Source organism: Scyliorhinus torazame, chromosome 11, assembly GCF_047496885.1.
Source record: "Scyliorhinus torazame isolate Kashiwa2021f chromosome 11, sScyTor2.1, whole genome shotgun sequence".
In the NCBI taxonomy this organism is placed as follows: domain Eukaryota; kingdom Metazoa; phylum Chordata; class Chondrichthyes; order Carcharhiniformes; family Scyliorhinidae; genus Scyliorhinus; species Scyliorhinus torazame.
In genome coordinates, this window is record NC_092717.1 from 48,642,610 (window position 1) to 48,661,643 (window position 19,034).

Sequence of the window (19,034 nt, forward strand, 5' to 3'; positions counted from 1 at the left end):
CACCAGGGAAGGAGGGAGAGGAAGGGTTAAGGGGTGGTGGGGAGAGTGGAACAGCACCATTGGAAGAGTGGGGAATTGTACGACACATTGAAAACCCTCGAGCACAACCAGTATGACGTATCTGTCACTTTCTTCCGCAATAAGGGCTGACCTTTGAAACCTTGGTCCATCTCTTCAGGCATACCCACTCCATCTCTCTGGGTGTGAGCGAAGACTCAGCAGACAGAGAAGACAGGCAGTGGTCAGACTATGGCATAGATTGAGGAGCACTGGCACTCAACTCTCTACCGCCTGTCCTGCAGCCTTCGGTTGGATCTCGAGCCCCAGATTGTCCGGCGTAGCCTCATAATCCTCGTTCTTCGTCTCGTCCTCCTCCATGTCCAGGCAACTTCAGAAAGAATACGGCTGCTGGCAAATATGACTAAAGGGCTGAAATGTGAAATCCTATAATGTGGAGGTTGAGTTGGAATTGCATGCGAGATTACATGTGGTCCCACATTTGTGCCGGGACTAATACAAGTACTTGTAACTATGACTCAGATAGTAATCCAGTGATTCTTACCTTTGTGGCTTTGCTTTTTAATTCATCTCCTAGCTGTTTATAATCCTCAAGCTGAACAGCTTTCCTGGGGCTGGTTTACCACAGGGCTAAATAGCTGGCTTTTAAAGCAGACCAAGGCAGGCCAGCAGCACGGGTTCAATTCCCATGCCAGCCTCCCCGAACAGGCGCCGGAATGTGGCGACTAGGGGTTTTTCACAGTAACTTCATTTGAAGCCTACTTGTGACAATAAGCGATTTTCATTTCATTTTTTTTCACCTTTCTCACAAGCCCCCATCATTTCTTCCTGTATATCTTTCTCACAAGCCCCCATCATTTCTTCCCGTATTCCATGTCCTACAATATAGCTAATGGGACTATAAATTATTCCCTCAAGTGACTTCTTTGCTATTTCTTACTTTTTCACCCACACCAATCTTTGAGCTACAGGCCAACACTCTAATCTTATTTACTCAACAGCAATTCATTGCGACTCAGATAGTAATCCAGAGATTCTTATCTTTGTGGCTTTGCTTTTTAATTCATCTCCTAGCTGTTTATAATCCCCAAGCTGAACAGCTTTCCTGGTCCTATCCATGTCTTTGGTACCCACATGGACCACAACTCCATCCTCCCACACACCCCCCCCCCCCAATCAAACGTTCCTCTCCAAACTCTAACAATGGACAGGCGACACAGCATTTGGACATTGCAGGGAACTGTGTCTCACCCCAATACTTTCCCTTACTGCCACTACATTCCTTTTTACTACTTCAAATTGAATGGCTCCTCCACCATGGTCCCATAGTCAGTTAGCTCATCAACCCTCTTGCCCACGCAATCTGCAAATATTACGAACCTGATGGACAACTGCAGGGGCTGAGGCTCCTTTAGTGAAACCTTTATGATTCCCATACCTGCTAAGCTCTCAACCCGAGGAGTACCTACCCCGAGGAGCGTCTAGAAACAATGTGTCCAGGTAACTTTTCCCCTCCCCGAAGCTCAGATCCAGCGAATCAACTCTGAAGCGACATTTCTCAAAGCAGTTGCTATGGATCACACAGGTGACCACCAGCTCCCACAAGCTACAGCTGCAACATGTCACCTACCCTGCCATCTCTTTATGTTTATTTCTTAAAACTCACCAACCACTCACCTGATTGATGCATCTAGACTCCAGCTCTCAGATCAGCATAATTTATTCAGCACACATTTCAAAAGGGCCAACCTCATTGATTCCCGATCCGCCATGGCAGGTACCAGTGGAAGATCCCACGTAAAATATACATCGGTGTGAAGTTGACTTTTGGACTCCCGCTGAATTCACTCTCTCTCCTCCACCTCCACCCCCCCCCCCCCCCCCCCACCATTCAACCTGTCGCAGGGCCATGGGAGAATTCAGCCCATAGGGTGTTTTGCCACTTGTGGAGAAAAGAACAACCAGAGGATATCAATACATGATAGTCATCAAGAAAGGAACTTAGAAGACATTTCCTTATCTGGAGAGTGGTCAGGATGTGGGATTCGCTACCACACGTTGTTGAGATGAGTAAGGGGAGCTTTTAAGGGGAGGTTAGGTAAGCAAATGAGAGAGCAGGGAATAGATGGTTGTGCTGATATAGTTAGATGAGAAAGGATGGGCGGAAGTTCAAATGGAGCACAGATGTCGGTAATATTGTGTTGTATTTCTATTTAATTCTATATAATACTTAACTCAAAACATACAGAGAAAGATCCTGAGGAGGATATGTCAGTGTGTGCTGCAAAGTGTGCTTCACTGCATTAGCCCAAACAAGAAAATAACCAGTGTCAGTCTGGAATTTCTGAAACAAGTTATTTATCACAGGATATTTCATACATTATTACTGCTTCTGAGCAGTAACTCATGCATTTTAGAATAAATCGGAATCTCAGATTTCTTTAGAACAGTAATGTACAATAACAAAGGTAAATAAATTTTAACAAGGTTGTAACTTTAGTGAGCAGTAACAATTTGCAGAGTAGTTTATCGGCCTGTGAAAAGATCAAAGTCATTGCATAAAAGACAAACAGGAGAGCTTAAGACCGCCTGCTTACTACATTTAGGTAGAGTCACATGTGGTTCAGTAAGTGGTTTCTGCTCCACAAGCAGGATGACTCTGAAGTAACTTTTATTAATGGTTGGCATTTGACATTCGCACAGGTACAAAGCTTTGAAGGAGCAAGCCAATATCTGTCAGAAAACAGACTTTTATTACAACAATTTGACCATTTTAAGTTTGTGGTCCTCACTCAAATTCATCTCCTGTTTTAAGCCTCACTCAATCCACCAGCAGGTCCTCGACGTTTTGCACTGCAGATATTACAGAACTGCTTAAAATTTAAAAAATATGTTAATCAGTACTGCTCCTACAAGCTGAAATAACATTTTTAACTTAGATACTAGAAGACTGGAAACATTATAAATATTTGTAACCATTATCGCAACATTTTTGTCACATCTTGTGACTGAGTGAACTTCCTCCATGTCTAAACTACCCCACGCTGCAAACTGGGTGTCCTCACCACCAGTACAAGAAACTGAACGCATGCAAAACTGCTTGTGAATATAACTCTGCTGTAAGTACTTGTTTCATGGAGCTGGAATGCTTTCTATAATATTTTGGGAATATAATATTAATCTAATGAAATATTGGGTGGACCAAAGTCATTGTCATCAGCAGCTACCACAAACCTCATTCCCAAGGTAGGGGTTCCAACCCTTTCTTGACCATTGTCTGAGGCTGAGCCAAACTGTTTGAAGCCTCAATATCCTATATGACCTTCGGCTAATTTTCAAATTCCACATTCTCTCCATCATCTAGATCTTTTACTTTTACCTCCATGATATTGTTCATCAGTTGCTGAAACCCTCATTCATGAATTTGTTACCTCCTGATTTGACTGGTCCAATATTCATCTGACTGACCAGCCATTATCTACCATCCAGAAACTTTGGCTTCTTCAAAGTTCTGCTGCCAGACGTCACACCGAGTCCTGTTCCCCCCACTCCTGTGTCTGCTGACTTGCGTTGCCTTTCAACCCAGAAAATCCTCAAATTTACAACACGCATCCTTATGTTGAAATCCCTCCTCCTATATTTGTAAGCTCCTCCAGCTTTTACAACACTCCAAAAGCTCCGAGGTTCTCCGCTTTTGGCCTCTTGTGCACATCCAGTTTCTTTCACTCCAGCAATGTCAGCTATTGCCCTCACGTTTTGGCCGACGCTTTGGCATTGCTTGCCTGAATCTCACTGCCTCTCTCCTACTTAATGATGCCCTTTAAACCCCATCTCTTTGAGCAAGCATTTGGTCACCTGTCCACTATCTCCTTACGTGGCTAAGTATTTGGTTTGATAGCTCTCTTGGGAGTTGTATCTGGATGATGGGCCATAGTGCCTCTTTCCGTGCTGTAAAACTCTAGGACATTTTACTATGTTGACAGTACTATATAAATCTAAGTTGGCGCTGCTGTTTCTCAATGGATCGAAAATTGGCTGGTTTACTTCGATTTACTATTATTTATTTAGCAGATTTCAGGAGACCAAGACGATATTTTGGAAGCTCAGGTAGACTGATGGTCAGCTCTTCTGTGCAAAGTTGTTTTGAGAAAATACAGTGAGACATAGTTCTAAAGAGCCAATAAATATCTACTATAAACCGAAAACAAAGAACACTTTGTTATCAACATTTGAACTAGATGTCAAATAGTACATAATGTAGGGTTTATTAGACTAATACCTGGAATGGGAGTGCTGTCTTATGAGGAAAGATTAGACAGGGTGGGCTTGTGTTCACTGGAATTTAGAAGAGGTGACTTGACTGAAACATACAAGATCCTGAGAGGTCGTGACAGGGTGGGTGCAGAGAGGGTATTTCCTCTTGTGGGAGAATCTAGAACTAAGGGTCAATGTTTCAAAATAAGGGAACACCCATGTAAGACAGGTGAAAAAAAATTATTTCTCTGCGGGTCATGAGTTTCTGGAGCTCTCTTCCTCAATAGGTGGTGGAAGCAGAATCTTTCAATATTTTTAAGGCAGAGTTAGAAATTTCTTGATGAGCAAGGGGGTGAAAACTGATCGGGGGTAGGTGGGAATGTGGAGTTGACATTGGAACGTGGTGTTGAGGTTACAGCAACTGGATAAAGATATTCCTGTTTCAGTTCTAGAGTTTTTTGTTTCTCAGATTTTGTGTGAATTTGTAGGGGGCGATTCTCCAATATTGTTTCACGACGGCGCAAACAGGGTCCGGACACGACCTATTCTGGCCCCCATAGGGGCCAGCACGGCGTTGGAGCGGTTCACGCCGCTCGAGCGTCCTTACGCGGCGTGAAATGGGCGTCGCGCCAACCTGCGCATGCGCGGGGAACGTCTTACGCATGCCGGCCCCTCACCAACATGGAGCCTGTGTTCTGGGGCCGCGCGCGGAAGGAGGTAGGCCCGGGGGGGGGGGGGGGAAAGAGGCCATCGGGGGCCACCCCGGTGAAGGAGCCCCCCCCCCCCACAGGACACCTCCCCAGCGTTCCCGCCGGCAGCGACCAGGGGTGGACGGTGCCGGTGGGAACCTTTCGTGTCGTAGCGGCCGCTCGGCCTGTCCGGCCGGAGAATCGCCGCTCGCCGGTTCTCCGAGCGGCCCGGTGCAAATCGTGCGCCGCTGGTTTCTGGGGGGTGGGAGAATCGCATGCGGGGGTTGGGGCGGTGTGGCGCGATTTGCGTGGCGCCCCTGCGATTCTCCCACCCGGCGTTGGGGGGGGGGGGGGGAAAGCGTAGTGCCCGTAAAGTTGGAACCATTAACAATCACAAGTGGCAGTAATAGAGGCCTAGAGCAGTGTGTCTCCAAATATGACAAGATCGAACTACAATGCAAAATGTAGCAAAATTGGAAATAATATTTGCACAAATTACATAACCCTTATTACTCTACACAACCAGTCAAAAACATACCATGCCAGGAGTTGGAAGGCAATCCTTGTGAAACATGTGCCTGCAGTGAAAGACCACCACATTGAATGTTTTGGCAGTGTCTAAAATGAGGAAACACAAAATAAGACACTATACATTAAATGAACAGGAATACAAAGGACAGTACTGCAGATGCTGCAAAATGAAATAAAAACAGTAAGTGCTGGAAAAACTCAGCAAGTTAGACAGCGTCTGTAGAGGGGAACAAAGTTAATAGGTGCGATATTCCGGTCTCGTTGTGCTCTCGCTCAAGCGAAACGTGGCCGGTGAATAGCGGGAGAGGCCAAAAAAGAGACCGCACCAGGCGCCAGTTTGCGATGAAACTGCTCTCGTAGGTGAAATCAGGATCTCGCTGTAACGTGGTGTGAAACCAATTATCACCACTTAAGCCCAATTTCTATACAATTAACGGGAGCCACCCCACATCCAATGGCCTCCCGTCATTCAGCGGCCTCCCCAGCAAGTGGTCACGTTGGCACCGATTAGTACTCCTTTTGAAAAACTTGAACCTGCCGGAAGGGCTTCTGTGGGGAGCCGAGGAGGAAAGTAGCCATTTTTGCTCGCAAGCAAAGAGCCCGGGGAGGCTGGACCTGCTACCCCAGTGCTTGGTGGGGGTGAGGGATCCTCAGCTGGGGGTGGAGGATCCTCCGAGTGGGTGGGACGCCATAGGAGTGATGGGGGGCGGTTGCTGGGGGACAACTGGGGATGGGCAACCGCTCGCAGCACCACCATGCCAATCCCTAGATTGTTCACCTGTTCTGGGAGCAACCTTTGTCCCTACCTGTCTGCCCCAACGACCACCCATAACCTCCACCGACTGCCGAGGCCACTGGCCGTGCAGCTGACGGCTATTGCTAATCGGGAATTGGCAATCGTGGTTAAGGGAGCACTTCACACATCCCAAGTGGATTCCAGTATGTGGGTGGGCAATGTGGGAGTCAGTGCCGAGCATCCCAATCACACCTTAATGCATGGACACTGTGCTTGAACACTGCGGGAGGCAACACCACACATGCAGCAGCCAAAATCCGAACACCCAGGGGATGGGACACAGAGGGTGGGTGAGTGCCACGGGGGGTCGGGGACGATGCCTGGAGACATGGGCCAAGGGTTCGGTAGTCAGCCCACATTGCAGGGGAAAGTGACAGAGGCATCATAAGGTGTTTTAATGTGTTTTTACAATCCCCCACTCTCCAGATGGTGCCCCTGGTGTCTTCAGTGATCCTCAACGTGCTTGGCCCTCCTAGCACTGCCGCTAGGTCTAGGTGTGTCCCGAAGATGCACATCTGAGGTAGAGGCAGCCAGCTTCTTACCTCGCCCCGGGGTCTTTGGTGTCCCTGGCGGGCGTCCTCTGGGGACTCGGAGGTTGGAGGGCCCCGGCGCACTTGTCGGCAGCATATGCACAGCCATGTCGCCCGGTCCCGTGTGCTGACTTTGAAATGCAGCCTCATCAGAGGAGTGGAATTTTGGGGAGCTGGTGGCCACTCCATGGGACGAGTCCGGGTTGGCACCCAGAGCCCCCTCCTCACAGTTGGTCCCATAGGGCCCTGGGGTTCACCATGGGATGGAGGGGCAGCTGATTTGAGCTCTGGCTGCCCATGCATCATCTGGCTCTGCCAGCCCTGGCAGCTCCCCAATGTCTGCACCATTGTGTCGAGGCAATCGACGATGCTCCTTAAGTGACTGGGACATACTCTGCCGCACCTCGGTCATTCCGATCTGAGAGTGGGACATGTCCCGCAGAACCTCATCAAGGTCAGCCTGGTACTGGGACACCTTTCCAGCGAGTCGGACATTCTTTTTGTTTTATAAATTTAGAGTACCCAATTATTTTTTTTCCAATTTAGGGACAATTTAGCATGGCCAATCCACCTACCCGGCACATCTTTGCGTTGTGGGGATGAAACCCACGCAGACAAGGGGAGAATGTGCAAACTCCACACAGTGACTCAGGGCTGGGATTGAACCCGGGGCCTCAGTGCTGTAGGCAGCAGTGCCAACCACTGGGCCACCGTGCCGTCCACACTATGCTTATATTAGCGGGGGGCTGGCGATCGCGGTCCCAACGAATCAGCTGGCGAGCCTTCATTGCGCCGAAAAGCCCATGAGGCCTCGTTAAGTGAACCAATTAATGTTGACTTGCTTTGCCGGCCTCATTGGGCTGAGCGCCGGGAAGCTTGCGGCAATTCCTGCTCACTACCGCACTTCGAATATTTCCCGGAGAATCACGTCCAATGTCTCAGGTTCTGATGATGGATAATCACAACTGATGGTTAACTTTGTTCCCCATCCACAGATGCTGCCTGACCTGCTGAGTATTTACAGCATTTTCTGTTTTTATTATACATTAAAATGTTTAACTCCAAGTGCAATAAAGTAAAAAAAAAACAATAGTACAAAGAAGCACATGAAGAGATTGGTTCGCAGGGTCATTTGAATCCTCAGTGGGTAGTCGGACCTGCTGTTTTGAAAGTCATATCAGGTCCCAAGTAAAAGTCCTATGCTCAGGGTTGCGAACCATGGCTAATGGTGGAGCCAGCGAATTTTCAGTGGTAATAGCAGAAGAGCTAGAACCTGGGAGGATAACGGCTGCTTACTGGTGGAGGATGCTTTGGGAAGAAGACATGTGCCTTCCTCAGGTGTGCTCAAAGAAATCAAAGAGAAACTATCTCGCGTATTAATTACGATACTCATATTGCAATTGAAAAGGAAAGTGCAGGACTATGAAGTGGGGAGAAATGAGCCAAGGGCCGGCCCTTAAGCAGATCACCACTATATGGGGACACCTGAAAATTGAGATAACAAATACAGAGATAGCAAACCTTACTGCATTATGGAACCCTGGCTGGATGTCCCTAGAGTTTAAAAAAAAAACTAGGTCAAAGTTTATTGAGCTCTTTTCATTGCTCAGCCATGATGAATGCTACATAGTAACCACTGCGACCACAAAAAGGAAATTGGCATCAAACTCAGTTGAATGGAACCCGAAATCGATTCAGCAGAGAATGGAGGTCTGACACCTTACTGACACTTCTTTCTTGCAGGCCATCTGGGACCATTGTCCGCTTGGAAACTTGGGACGTTTTCAGAAATTCATTAAAAATATGATGAGAACACAAAAGAAAGGATAAAGCATACGCAATACCAATTTCTAAATCGAGGCAGGAAGGCAGCCAGCAGCCAACGGAGGTGCCCTGGATAAATATGGATGCTGCTGAGTTTTTGGGAGGAGCAATTAAATACCATCAGTAGGGAAGTAGTATTAGACAGGGGGTCGATTTAGCTCACTTGGCTAGACAGCTGGTTTGTGATGCAGAGCGAGGCCAACAGTGCGGGTTCAATTCCCGTTATTCATGAAGGCCTGCCTTCTCAACCTTGGCCCTCGCCTGAGGTGTGGTGATGATCCTCAGCTTACCTCCTCAAATGGGAAAGCAGCCTATGGTCATCGGGGACTATGGTAACTTTACCTAACCGTACAGTATTCTACAAGCTAATGGGGCTAAAGGCAGCACGGTAGCACAGTGGTTAGCACTGTTGCTTCACAGTGACAGGGTCCCAGGTTCGATTCCTGTGTACCCAAACAGGCGCCGGAATGTGGCGACTAGGGGCTTTTCACAGTAACTTCACTGCAGTGCTAATGTAAGCCTATTTGTGATAAGATTATTATTTTACAAAAGGCAATAGGTCCCCTGGCCCTGATAGCATGCTTCCTAGTATCTTAAAAGAAGTAGCTAGAGTTAATGGATGCATTGGTTGTAATTTTCCCCAAATCCTTGGATTCGGGAGCAGTACTCCGGAGGATTGGAAAACTGCCAATATGACACCCCTATTTAAGAGGGAGGGAGGCAAAAAGTGGGTAACTGTAGGCAGATTAGCGTAACATCTATTGCTGGCAAAATGTTGGAATCAATTATTAAGGAACTAATTGCATCATTTTTGAAACATCATAATATAATCAAGCATAGTCAGCATGGCTTCATGAAAGGGAAATCAGTCTGACTAATTTTTCGAAAAAGTCTCAACCAAGAGTGTATAAGAGGGGAACCATAGATGTGTTCCATTTGGACTTCCAGAAGGCATTTGACAAGGTATGAGACAAAAGTTTAATTCACAAGATAAGAGCCCATGGTGTAGGTGGTAGTATATCTGCATGGATAGAGAATTGACTAATGGGCAGGAAACAGCGAGTGGGGATAAGGGTTCTTTTTCAGGTTGATGACCTGTAACCAGTGAGGTGCCACAGGGATCAGTCCTGGGACAACAACTGTTTACAATATACATTAATGACTTGGGATGAAGGAAGCGAATGACTGGAGCTATATTTGCAGACGACACATAAATAGGTGGAAAGGCAAGCTGTGGGAGGGATACAAACAGTTTGCAAAGATATTGATAGGCTAAATAAATGGGCAAAACATTGGCAAATGGAGTATAATGTGGGAAAATGTGAAGTTGTTCATTTTGGAAAGGAGAATAAAAGAGCAGAGTATTATTTAAATGGAGTAAAACTGCAGAAAGCTGCAACACAAAGGGACTTGGGAGTACTTGTACACGAAACACAGAAAGCTGGCACACAGGTGCAGCAAGTAATCAGGAAGGCAAATGGAATGTTGGCCCTTATTTCAAGGGGGCTGGAGTATAAGAGTAGGGACGTCTTGTGCAACGGTGCAAGGTACTGGTGAGACCACATCTGGAGTACTGTGAGCAATTTTGGTCCCCTTATTTCAGGGAAGATATTATTTCATTGGAGGTGGTTCAAAGAAGGATGATCCCTGGGTATGGAGGGATTGATTTATGAGCAAATGTTAAACAGGTTGGGTCTCTACTCATTGGAATTTAGAAGAATGAGAGGTAATCTCATTGAAACATATCGGATTCTTTAAGGGCTGGACATGGTAAATGCGGAGAGGATGTTTCCCCTGATGGGAGCGTCTAGGACCAGATTGGATAGTCTCAGAATAAAGGGGTGCCAATTTAAGACTGAGATGAGGAGGAATTTCTTCTCTCAAAGGGTTGTAAGTCTTTGGAACTCCTTGCCACAGAGAGCTGTGGAGTCAGAGACCTTGCATATATTTAAGGCTGAGATAGATTCTTGATCAGCAAGGGAATCAAGGGTTGCAGGTTAAAGGGCAAGAAAGTGGACGCGAGGAATGTCGGATCAGCTATGATCCTATTGAATGGTGGAGCAGGCTTGAAGCCGACCAGCCTCCTCCTGTTTCTATTTCTTCTAGTTCGTATGGCTTATGGTTCTTATGGGAGGGCAATCAAGATTGAAAACGTAATGGCTAACTTTGAGAAGATAAAAATCACAGGAATTGTACATTTATATTTTGGCAAAGTTTATGATCTGAGGAGATGGGGAATAGGGAAAAATATTTGGGAATGATCTGAACGATGCTGAATTAGAGGAAGCAGAGTTATTGCACACCGAGGTGGTCCACAGATAGGAAGGTGATTGGAAAGCAATCCATTTTGAATTCCAAACTGCAATTACTACCAAGGGCTGAAGGAAATGAGGTCCAATACTATTTACCATTTGAGCCAGATAAAGCTATGATTGCAACCACCGCTGAAATATAAGCTGGGTGCTAGACACAATTGAACATCTATGAACATTAACCATGTGAAAACCCAGAAATTTAGCACCATTGTTAATAATCGAGTGGGATCATAATTGAGGTACAGGACCATTCTAGTCAGCCATGCAAGCCTACTCCACCATTCAATGAGATCATGGTTGATTTGTGCCTCAACTCCAGGGGCTGAGTTTTCCTCTTTGAGGTGGCAATTGCAGGTCAGGAGGTTTCCCACCCATCCACATTATTTTCATGGTAAGGTGGGGGGGGGGGGGGGGGGGGGGGGGGGGGGAGCTGCCTTCTGGAACAAGCCCAAGCCAGGAAGAGAGGCGGGAGGGGGGGCAGATACCAAGACAGACAGGTTAGAAAGCCCAACTCCATTCGTTGGGACATTGGTTGAATTCTGCACCAATGTAGGCATCCTAGCTCTCACCCCTTCACCCACATCAGATCCCCTAACTCCTTGACAAGGTGCCACACAAAAGGTTGCTGCATAAGATAAAGATGCATGGTGTTAAGGATAAAAGTAGAAGCATGGATAGTGGATTGGTTATTTTTTTTAATAAATGTTTTTTATTGGGTTTTTGAACAAAGTATATTTACCGTTATATATATACACACACACACACATATATAGAAGAGAAGGGCACACCCAAACATACCAAAGAAAAGAAAATAGTAAAAAAAAACAATAAAAAAATAAAATAGGATAACTGGTAGGGTATTGTGCACCAGCTCAACAGCAGCAACTCTGTACAACTGGCAAAATTATTTACAACACATAAGTAGGCGACTGTTTGCGGGAGGGAGGGAGGGAGGGAGGGGGTGGGGGTGGTGGAGACCGGAGAGGTAAATATACATTCGGGTGCTGGAGAGACAATTACAGTGGGCAATACTCGAATGGGTTTGGTGTTGTTGTCGCTTGCTTCTCCCGGACGGATCTCGCTGCCGTCTCGCGCTCACTGCCACTTCTGCCGTTCCTCCTGTCTTTCGTCTTCATTCTCCTCGTTCCCTATTCCTGGAGATGCCCTGTTCGTTATTGTATCCCGTTCCTTTCTTCCGGCTCTCATTTCCCTGCCTCCCCCCCACCTCCCTGATTCTCCTCTCTTGTTCCCTGTCTCTTCCCTCTCTCCTCCCCTCTCTCCTCCCCCCCCCCCCCCCCCGCCCCGCGGTTCGCCTTTCTTTCCTCGTGGGCTTAGCTGCCCCCCACCCCCCCCCCCTCCCCCCCATCCCCCATGCCCCGGCTACTCCCCCCTGATTCTTGGCTACCTGGCTATTCTTCCTTTCATTCGTTGGCCACAAACAGGTCCCGGAACAATTGCGTGAATGGCTCCCACGTTCTGTGGAAGCCGTTGTCTGACCCTTGGATGGCGAATTTGATTTTCTCCATTTGGAGCGATTCCGAGAGGGCGGACAGCCAGCCTGCAGCTTTGGGTGGTGCTGCTGACCGCCAGCCGAACAGGATTCTACGGCGGGCAATCAGGGAGGCAAAGGCAAGGGCGTCCGCCCTCCTCCCCAGGAATAGATCTGGCTGGTCCGAAACCCCGAAGACTGGCACTTTCGGGCATGGCTCCACCCTCATCCCCACCACTTTGAACATTGCCTCGAAGAAGGCTGTCCAGTACCCTGCAAGTCTGGGGCAAGACCAGACATGTGGGCGTGGTTGGCTGGGCCTCCTTGGCACCGTTCACATCTATCCTCCACCTCCGGGAAGAACCTACTCATACGGGTTCTTGTTAAGTGGCTCCCTGTACCACTTTTAGTTGCGCCAGGCGGAGTCTTGCGCACGTGGACGTGGAGTTGACCCTAGCAGTGCTTCGCTCCAGAGTCCCCACCCTATCTCAAACCCCAGGTCCTCCTCCCATTTCTTTCTTGTTGCGTTCAGTACGGTGTCGCCCCTTTCCAACAGTCGGTCATACATGTCACTACAGTTTCCTTTATCTAGTATGCTTGCATCCAGTAGTTCTTCCAGTAGTGTCTGTCGTGGCAGTTGTGGGTACGTCCTTGTCTCCTTTCGTAGGAAGTTTTTGAGCTGTAGATACCTTCGCTCGTTCCCCCTGGCTAGCTGGAATTGTTAGTTCGTCCAGTGTTGCGATCCTGCCGTCCGTGTATAGGTCCCTGATTGTTAGTGTCCCTCCTTCCTGCCCCCACCTTTTGAAGGTGGCGTCAGTCAGTGCTGGTGGGAACCTATGGTTGTTGCAGATGGGAGCTTTGTCTGACATTTTGGTCAAGCCAAATTGCTGCCGGAGTTGGTTCCAGGATTGGAGGGTGGCTATCACCACCGGGCTGCTGGAATGTTTTTTGGGTGGGGATGGGAGTGCTGCTGTGGCGAGGGCCCGGAGGGAGGTCCCCATGCAGGAGGCCTCTTCTGCGCACACCCACTCTGCTTCGGGCTCCTTGATCCATCCCCTTATTCGCTCGGCCGTCGCCGCCCAGTGGTAGAATTGTAGGTTTGAGCGGGCTAGCATCCCTCCCTGGATTTTGTTTTTTGTAAGACCTTCTTTGGGAACCTAGCACTTTTCGCCCCCCATACGAACGCCATGATTAGTTTGTCCAGCGCTTTGAAAAAGGCCTTGGGTATGTAGATCGGAATGGATCTAAGTAGGAAGAGGTACCTGGGCAGTACGTTCATTTTGATCGTCTGGACTCTCCCCGCGAGGGAGAGTGGGAGTGTGTTCCATCTTTGCAGGTCCTTTTTTACTTCCTCTGTCAGACTGGTGAGGTTCCATTTGTGGATCCCTTACCAGTCATGGGCTATTTGGATCCCCAGGTAGCGGAATTTGAGTCGGGCTTGTTTAAACGGCAGCCCCATTAGTGCTGCCCCACCTACTTGTGGGTGTACCGGGAAGATCTCGCTTTTGCTCATGTTGAGTTTGTAGCCCGAGAAGGCGCCAAACTCTTTCAGGAGCGCGATGATTCCGTCCATGCTGCTCTGTGGGTCCGAAATGTAGAGGAGCAGGTCATCTGCATAGAGTGAGGCTCTGTGCTCTCTGCCTCCCCTTCGGATCCCCCTCCAGCTTTTTGCTGCTCTGAGCTAGTGGTTCGATCGCTAGAGCGAACAGCAGCGGGGACAGTGGGCATCCTTGTCTGGTGCCCCTGTGTAGCTGGAAGTATCGGGAGTTGGTATTGTTGGTCCATACGCTCGCCATGTGAGCATTGTAAAAGAGCTTTACCCAGGTGAACCCTGTTCCAAGCCCGAACTGCACCAGTACCTCTATGAGGTATTTCCATTCGACTCTGTCGAACGCCTTTTCTGCATCTAGGGAGACGATCACCTCTGGTGTTCTCTCCCCGGAGGGGGTCATTATCACGTTCAGCAGGCGCCTGATGTTCGAGGTAAGCTGTCTACCTTTGACAAAGCCCGTCTGGTCCTCTGCGACCACCTCAGGTACACAGTCTTCTAACCTTTTGGCTAGGGTTTTGGCCAGTATTTTGGTTTCTGCATTCAGCAGTGTGATGGGTCTGTATGACCCACATTCCGCTGGCTCTTTGTCCTTCTTAGGTATCAGCGAGATTGAGGCCTGTGCTAGCGTGGGTGGCTGAGTGCCCCTAGCTAGCGATTCTGTGAACATCTCCCGCAGGTGCGGGGCCAGAGCTGTCGCAAATGTAGAAGTCCGCCGGGAACCCGTTGGGTCCCGGCGCCTTCCCCACCTGCATGGAGCTAATGCTGTCCGTGATCTCTCCCAGTGCTAGTGGTGCTTCTAAGCCCTGTTTTCTGCCCTCCCCCATGACTGGACTGTCCAGTCCATCAAGGAACCGTTTCATCCCGGACTCCCCCATTGGGGGCTCTGAGGTATATAGCCCTTGGTAGAAGGCCTTGAAGGTTTTGTTAATCTTTTCTGGTTCTGTTTCTAGCGTGCCTCTGGTATCCCTAATTTGTGCAATTTCTCTGGTGGCTGCCTGCTTTCTCAGCTGGTGTGCCAACAGGCGGCTGGCTTTGTCTCCATGTTCGTATAGGGTCCCACGTGCCTGACGGAGTTGGTGCACTGCTTTCCTGGTGGGGAGCAGGTCAAAGTTCCTTTGTAGCTCTTTCCTCTCCGCCAGCTCTACGGTCGAACCTCGGAGTATTTACGGTCTACCTCCAGTATGGAGTCGACCAGCTGCTGCCTAGCCGCCCTTTCCTCCCTATCTCTTCGCGCTTTGAAAGCGATGATTTCTCCTCTTAGAACGGCCTTTAGCGCTTCCCAGAACGTGGAGGGTGAGACCTCCCCGTTCTGGTTGTTCTCTGTGTACTCTGCTATGGCCCGTGATATCCTTTCGTTGAAGGCCTTGTCCGCTAGTAGGGCGACGTCCAACCTCCACGTGGGGCATTGGGCCCTGCCCGTCTCCAGCCTCACGTCCATGTAGTGTGGAGCGTGGTCTGATATCACAATTGCGGAGTATTCCACTTTGTCTATCCCCGGAAGCTCCGTTTCCCCCATCACAAATAAGTCAATTCTGGTGTATACGTTGTGTACTGGGGAGAAGAAGGAGAATTCCTTCTCCCCTGGGGGGCGAACCTCCAGGGGTCCACCGCTCCCATCTGCTCCATAAAGTGGCTGAGTTCCCTTGCCATGCTTGAGGTTTTCCCTGTTTTAGGGTTTGATCTGTCTGTCTTTGGGTCCTGTACACAGTTGAAGTCCCCCGCCATGATTAGTCGATGCGTCGCTGTCAGGAATTTCTGCCATTGTCTTCTTGATAAAGCTAGTGTCGTCCCAGTTGGGTGCGTACACGTTAACTAGTACTACCGGTGCCCCATCCAGGGCCCCGCTGACCATGACGTACCGTCCCCCTGGGTCCGTAACTGTCCTTGTCGCCCTAAACATCGTCCTCTTGCCGATCAATATCGCCACCCCCGTGGCCCTTGTTCCATAGCAGGGATGGTAGGTTTGTCCCACCCAGCCCTTCCTTACCCACAGTCGGTCCTGCTCTCTCAGCTGTGTCTCTTGGAGGAAGACTATGTCGGCCCTCATATTTCTTAGGTGGGTGAGGATTCTGGATCTCTTCACTGGGCCGTTGAGTCCCCTTACGTTCCAGGTGACTATCCTGGTGGGGGGGCTTCTGCCCCCTCGCTCCTGTGGGATTAACCATACTTACCTGGTGGACGCGCCCCTGCCCTCCGGGGTTTCCCTTTGTTAGGGGGCCGTCCAGAATGGCCGCTGTCACTGCTCTCTCCATGCGGTCGGGTCCCTGCGCTCCGGGGTTTCCCTTTGCCCCGGGGTCACCCAACATGGCCGCCCACTGTATGTCCACCATACGGATAGTCCCCTGCACGCTGGGGTCTCCCTTCGCCCGGAGACCGTACTGGGCGGGTGCTTGCAGCAATTCCTTGTTTCGAGCCCTTGGTTGTGGCACTTTGTAGCCCTATTCCTTTTCTAACCTTGTTTGTCCCTCCTTCCCTGTGCCGCACCTCCCCCGGTCTCTCCCTCCGTGTCCCCCCCCTCTCCCGGTCTCGCCCTTTTATCCCCTCTCCTGTATACCCTCCTTTGTCCCTCTTTCCCCTGTTCCCATCCCCGTTTGCTCTCCCGTCCCTTTTGAGTGGTCCCACCCACCCCCAGCCTGGCGCCTTCCCCCCTGTTGGGGGCGCGCTGCGGCCCTGCTTTGTTGCATGCCCCCGGCGCTAGCTCTCCTGCTAGTATGGTGGCCCCCCTCTTGGGAGTTACTGTCTCGCTTCTCCCCTGCCCGGCCTCTACGGTTTTCTGCCCGCTCTTCCCCTATCCTACCCTGCACTCCTCTTGCTTGCTCTCCCTTCTCCGCTACTCTCGTTCCCTCGTGCTGGGGCCTGGCCTCCCACCTGAAGCGGTCCCTCGGGCAGTGGTTTGCTCTTTGTTTAGGGTGCGCTCGCCGTGACGGGTGCGGGGGGGGGGGGGCCTGACGGTGCCTAACCCCTGCCCCCCGTCGGCGTGTTGTTGCCCCCTGCCAGGGGCCCCTCATTTCTACCCTCGCTGGTGGTTTTCCAGCCCGTGTTTTTCGACAAACTGGTTTGCTTCGGCAGGGGCTGTAAAGAAGTATTCTCTTTCTTGGTATGTGACCCAGAGTTTCGCTGGGTACAGCATACCAAAACGCACGTTGCTCTTGTGAAGAGCTGCTTTCGCTCTATTAAACTCGGCCCGTCTCCTGGCTAGGTCTGCCCCAATGTCCTCGTAAATTCTAATGGCATGTCCTTCCCATTTGAAGGTTCTGTTTTTCCTGGCCCAGCGTAGGATTGTTTCCCTATCTTGCTACCGGTGCTGTTTAGCTATAACTGCTCTCGGGTGGTCCCCTACCTTGGGCTTCGGGCGCAGCGACCGGTGTGCTCTGTCCACTTCTGGTGGGTTGGGAAAGGTTTTCCTCCCCACTAAGTTGCTCAGCATCTCGGCCACGTATGTCGTGGGGTTTCTACCCTCGATCCTCTCTGGTAGGCCCACTATCCTGACATTTTGCCCTCTCGAGCGGTTTTCCTGGTTGTCCATCCTGGCCTTCAGGCTCCCCTGTGTTGTGCCCAGTCTCGCCACCTCCCTCTCCAGGGCCGTGATCCGGTCGCTCATGTCAGTCGCTGCTTTCTCCAGCTCCTTAATGGTCGCCTCTTAGGCTTCCAGTTTCTCCCTCGAGCATCCAATTTCTCCTCTGCTATGCCCAGGGCCTGCTGCACCTTCGTCAGGGTCTCGGCCATTGCTGCCTGCACTGCGGCCTCTGTGTCGGCCCTAGCCTCTGCCTTGGTGTCCTGCTGATGTACCCTCAGTGCATCGGCTTCCAGTTCCAGCTCACCCCTGGCCCCGGGGGAGACTGCACCTGTCTGCCCAGCTCTTTTTGATGCGGCGATACTTCCGTTCTGCCACTTCGTGCGCTGATTAGCTCGTCTGAACTGGCTCGCCCATTGCCCCGTCTGCCTTTAGTGCCCCTCCTCCCTCTGCGTTGGCTCCCTTCTGGCATTTCCCCCCCCCCCTTTTTTTTCCCCCCCCTCTTTCCCCGCCCCCTTTTCTTTTTTTTCTGTTTCTTCCCTTTTTCTTGTCCCCTACCTTCTCTCCCTTACCACTTTATTTTTCCTCTTTTATAAAATTCTTCTCAGGTGAACTTGTTTTGGGTGAGAAAAAAAAAAAAACAATGGCAAAAGGATTTTGAAAAGAAGTTTTCTTTTCAGAGTTTTCTTTTTGCAAAAGTTTTGCAAAAGTTATTTTTTCCTTCCTTTTCCCTCACTCACCCAGGTCGAGAGAGAGAGGCGCTTCTGGTCGGAAGTCCCACTTTGTTCCTGCCTCGTGGTGGTCGCCGCTGGTGGTGGTGGTGGTCTGTCGGTCGCCGCTTCTTGGTCCGGACCGCCGCTCGTCGCACCCTGCGCTCTCCTGCTGGGGGGGTGGGCGGGGGTGTCGTCGGTCGCTCCTCCATTCCTTCCTCCCTGCAGGTTCTGCCCCCGCTTTGGTCTGGGTTTCCGCTTCGGTCTTGGCCACCGCTTGTCCTGCCCTGTGCTCTGCTGCCATGCGTGGGGGGGGGGGGCGCGCGCGGCTGCCGGATCGTTCCGCTCCCGAGGGCCCAGTTCCCCTGCTCCCGATTTTGCGGGACTTCAATTTTTTTTAACCCGGAGACCCCCTGAAATAGCCCCGACTTTGTGGACCTGCGTGAGCCTTTTTGCTGCGACTGCTCCGCTCACGAACGCCACCGGAAGTCCGATCGTGGATTGGTTAATTAATAGAAAGCAAAGAGTGGTTGGCAATCAGTAGCTAGTGGTGTCCCTCAGGGATCAGTGCTGGGCCCACAATTGTTCACAATTTATATAGACGATTTGGAGTTGGGGATCAAGTGCAATGTGTCCAAGTTTGCAGACAACACGGAGATGAGTGGTAAAGCAAAAAGTGAAGAGGATACTGGAAGTCTGCAGAGGGATTTGGATAGTTTAAGTGAATGGGCTAGGGTCTGGCAGATGGAATACAATGTTGACAAATGTGAGGTTATCCATTTTGGTAGGACTAACAGCAAAAGGGATTATTA

The 19,034-nt window shown here is 50.1% G+C and overlaps 1 protein-coding gene across 4 annotated transcripts in view; it reads right to left on the bottom strand.

Annotated features, from left to right (window-relative positions):
- Nucleotides 1-2,359: 2,359 nt before the first annotated feature.
- vps41 (VPS41 subunit of HOPS complex) overlaps nucleotides 2,360-19,034 on the bottom strand; it is a 267,921-nt gene continuing 251,246 nt past the window's right edge. For 3 of the 4 annotated variants that reach the window (XM_072467227.1, XM_072467228.1, XM_072467230.1), the window contains exons 28-29: nucleotides 5,500-5,579; nucleotides 2,360-2,891 (exon numbers count right to left, since the gene is read on the bottom strand). In XM_072467227.1, coding sequence (XP_072323328.1) covers nucleotides 2,829-2,891; nucleotides 5,500-5,579 — 143 coding nt within the window. In that variant the 3' untranslated portion in view covers nucleotides 2,360-2,828. The remainder of the gene's footprint in view (nucleotides 2,892-5,499; nucleotides 5,580-19,034) is intronic. The other variant, XM_072467229.1, reaches the window with a different exon arrangement.